Raw genomic sequence first — 3,777 nt, 5'->3', positions numbered from 1 at the left:
TTTGTTAAATTTAAGGTTTAGTTTAATGTTTCGGTTTTGGTTTGTTTAATTAAAAGGTTTAGTTTAATTTAAAAAAAAGAATACGGTTTGGAGTCACCGCCAATTCGAAATCTGTACATATACGGAAATTGACGCTGCGTAACACGTTCGCTCGGTGCGAGATCGTTGTAAGAAAGGGGAGATCGTCCTCTGGAGCAGTCGCTTTTGATAGTTCGATAGTGTAGAGTTATGGTGTGATGTTTGCATGTGTGGTATATTCGTGTGTAGTAGTGTGTGGTGTCTTCATTTGTGGATCGCGTTAGTGTGGTGTGTTGTCGTGTGGTTGTTCAGTGTCGGATGTATAGAGGGGAGAGCTAACTCATCTAGCCATCCCGGCCCCCCTAGGCGAATATTAGCCTAGCAGTCGCTGTAATTGCTGCAGCGTGGCAACAACGCTACTAAGACCAGTGGAGCGACGGTTTGATGTACGATATTGCCGGCGCCGCGGGGATGCTTCATTTCGCCTTGCTCTGGACGATGGAGGAGCGACTAGCCATCGGTGCCGACTGGGCTGCTGTGACCGGTTCGCGGCAAGCTGTCGCGCTACAGGCCGTTTTGGGGTCCGGTGCAGCATGGTGTGGTGTGGCCTATTGCACAGTTGGCATAGGGTCACTGATGTGCACTCCTGTGTGGTGTGTACCGTTGCCAAGCAGTTCAGGCAGTGCCCGTGAGCTTGAGCGACCTTTTGCCGTTGCATGGGCTGCATGCTGCGAAAAATGCTACAATGTTGTAGCCGGTGTGGGCGCCGACATAGGGGACATCGGCTGCGCTGAGGTTCTGCTACGGGTGTTGAGGACGGTGGTGGTGGTCTCGTGCTACTACGAGGAGCGGGTGCAGTGGCGGTTGCCGCTGGGGTTCGTGGTGCTGGAGTTGCCCCAGGGCGTGGCACGGTTATAGCTGACCTCACCGTTGGCGTTGGCACTGCTGGCATATCCACATCCATTGTAATCTGTGTGGGAGGAGTAATGTGGTTATAAATGTATGCCATTAAAATGTGCATGGCGATTGTGCCACGTTATGTGGCAAGAAAGGGTCGTCACGTAGATCGACCATTGCGTTAGATTTCGAAATAGTTTAAACGAGTTTTTTATTTGCGGGTTAATTACGTCGGGTTTTTGGTTATTTGATTTGCGTTACGATAGTATCGGCGGCTTTTTCGTTATTTGCGGTTTCGTCAATGTGTGGTAGAAAACATAGTTTCACGAGCGGTCTTGTTACTATACCGTTTTGAGTGCGGAGATCAACGACTCGTACATGACCGTCGGAACCGTAGTGTAGGTTTTCTATGCGGCCAAGCCGCCATTCGGTGGGGGGTAGACAGTCATCATGGATGATGACACAATCTCCAAGCTTTGGCGCCTTTTCTGGACTCTTCCACCTGTACCTTTTATGAAGGTCCTTTATATATTCTTCCTTCCATCGGCGGCTGAAATCGTGATGGAGAATTTTTATTCTCTCCCATTGATTTAATAGGGATAGCGACCCCACGCCTGGCTCAGGTGTGGCCAGAATGGGTGCTCCTTTGAGAAAATGCCCTGGCGTCAGGGCTGTAAAGTCAGAGGGATCTTGCGAGAGGGTTGTGAGTGGCCGTGAGTTGAGAACGGCTTCAATTCGCACTAACAGTGTGGTGAACTGTTCATAATTAAATTTGTAGTTTCCAGCTACTTTTTTGAAGTGGGACTTAAAGCTTTTACTGCTGATTCCCATAAACCACCCATATGAGGAGCGCTTGGGGATAAATTGCCAGTTAATACCTTGGGAGCATACCTTTGTACAATCTCTGGTGAGACTTGTTTGATGAAATCCACAAACTCCTTTTCAGTGGCTCTTTGGACTCCAATGAAGGTTTTACCGTTATCGCTCATCAGTTTTGATGGGAAGCCGCGTCGTCCGACGAAGCGAGCGAATGCCGCGAGAAAAGCCTCCTTTGTAAGATTCGTACACAGATCGAGATGCACTGCTTTTGTCGTAAAACAGACAAAGACAGCCACATAGCCTTTCATTAAAGTGGGGGACCTTAGCATGGACGCCTTTATCTGAAAAGGCCCAGCAAAGTCGACACCTGTAACTGTGAAAGGCAGAGCGAAGTTGCAGCGTTCCGGTGGAAGTGCTGCCATAATCTGTGTTCGCAACTTCTGCTTGTGCATAGTGCAGATCGTGCACATGAAAATGCATTTCTTTATTTGGGGCTTAAGACGAGGAATATAGAACTCTTGACGGACTATATGCTGCATTAGGCGATGTTCAGCGTGAAGCATGACTAAGTGGATATAATTGAAGAGTAATGTGGCAAGTGGGGATTTCTCTGCTATAATTAGAGCGTGGCGTTCGTTGTACGTCAGGCTTGAGTTAGCAAGCCGACCATTCGCACGAAGCAGAACATTCGTGTCCAAGAATGGGTTAGGAACCAAGAGTGAACTCCTATTATCAATGGGTTTTGATTCTCTTAATAATAAGATATCGCTACTGAAGTCTCGCAATTGAGTAGATGCGATTAGTGCGACCTGTGCCTTTTGGAATTCTAGGTGCGTCAATGTATCGCATTGGTTAGATTCTGGGTGGATTCTCTTAATTTTATATTTGAGTCGTTCTATGAACTTTAGCATGTAGGCGATAACTCGAAGGGCACGAGGGAACGATGAAAATCGCTCAAGGATGTCATTATCATCCACTGTTGCGTGAAAGGAGTCGATTTTTCGACTTTCTGGGGCAATTATATTGTGCATGGGCGATTTTGGCCAAGAATCGGGAGATTCTGTTAACCATGGGGGGCCATTCCACCAGAGGGTGGTGGTGGCAAGGTGCAGCGGCTTGCACCCTCTTGTACCTAAATCGGCAGGATTGTCAGCACTGGCGACGTGTCGCCAAGTGGCTGACCCCACTAGGTCAAGTATTTGTGACGTACGATTAGAAATGTACGTTTTCCATGCGTGTGGTGGTTTTTCCAACCAGGCTAGACCGATTTCAGAATCGGACCAGAGATGCAATCTGTATTTCTTCATGTTTAAGTGGGTCTGCACCATGGAAACCAATTTTGCGAGTAGTAGGGCGCCACAGAGCTCAAGTCGAGGTAGACTTAGCGTTTTAGAGGAGCCACCTTAGCTTTAGCTACTAATAAGTGGCTTGTGGTCGCGTTATCGCTTTGTGTGCGCACATATAAAGTGGCACAGTATGCCTTCTCAGAGGCGTCACAGAAGCCGTGTAATTCGACTTTGTGTTCAGGGAATAGTTTACCCACCGTGGGATTTGTATCTGTGAGATATCGCTTAGATTGCTCGCGAACTGTGACCACTTTTCTAAACGAAGTGGTTTTACTTGTTCGTCCCAGTCGGTCCCATCTAGCCATAATTCTTGTATCAAGATTTTCGCTTGTATCATAATTGGCGAAAGCCATCCTGCGGGGTCGAAAAGTTTCGCCACAGAGGATAGAATTTGGCGTTTTGTAATGGCGGATAATGCAGATATTGACTCGGTAGTGTATGAAAACTGGTCAGATATCGCATTCCATTGAATCCCCAGAGTCTTTGTTGTACTTTCCTTTTCGAATTTAAGGAAATTAGTATCCAACAAGTTTTCTTTCGGAATGTGTTTTACTATATCTGAATAACTTGCAGTAATCTTTTTCAGTGGAAACCCCTACGGTTTTAAGGGCTCTTATAACCTGTGATAAGGATTCGTATGCTTGTGGAAGACTGTGACTTCCAGACAAAATGTCGTCAACATACGTTTGCGTTTTTA

General features: G+C 46.9%; 1 protein-coding gene across 1 annotated transcript; it reads right to left on the bottom strand.

Annotated features, from left to right (window-relative positions):
* Nucleotides 1-391: 391 nt before the first annotated feature.
* LOC120780720 (salivary glue protein Sgs-3-like) lies at nucleotides 392-982 on the bottom strand. Its single transcript, XM_040112981.1, has one exon. The coding sequence runs from the start codon at nucleotides 980-982 to the stop codon at nucleotides 392-394; it is 591 nt and encodes a 196-aa protein (XP_039968915.1).
* Between the last annotated feature and the right edge of the window lie 2,795 nt (nucleotides 983-3,777).

The sequence above is a fragment of the Bactrocera tryoni genome, unplaced genomic scaffold (assembly GCF_016617805.1).
Source record: "Bactrocera tryoni isolate S06 unplaced genomic scaffold, CSIRO_BtryS06_freeze2 scaffold_25, whole genome shotgun sequence".
Lineage (NCBI taxonomy): Eukaryota > Metazoa > Arthropoda > Insecta > Diptera > Tephritidae > Bactrocera > Bactrocera tryoni.
The sequence above is the reverse complement of the archived record's forward strand: the minus strand, read 5'-3'. Positions and strand labels throughout refer to the sequence as shown.

What these genes read in the sequence shown, in the direction of transcription:
- LOC120780720 (XM_040112981.1), bottom strand. Translation starts at nt 982, where the DNA reads ATGGATGTGGATATGCCAGCAGTGCCAACGCCAACGGTGAGGTCAGCT.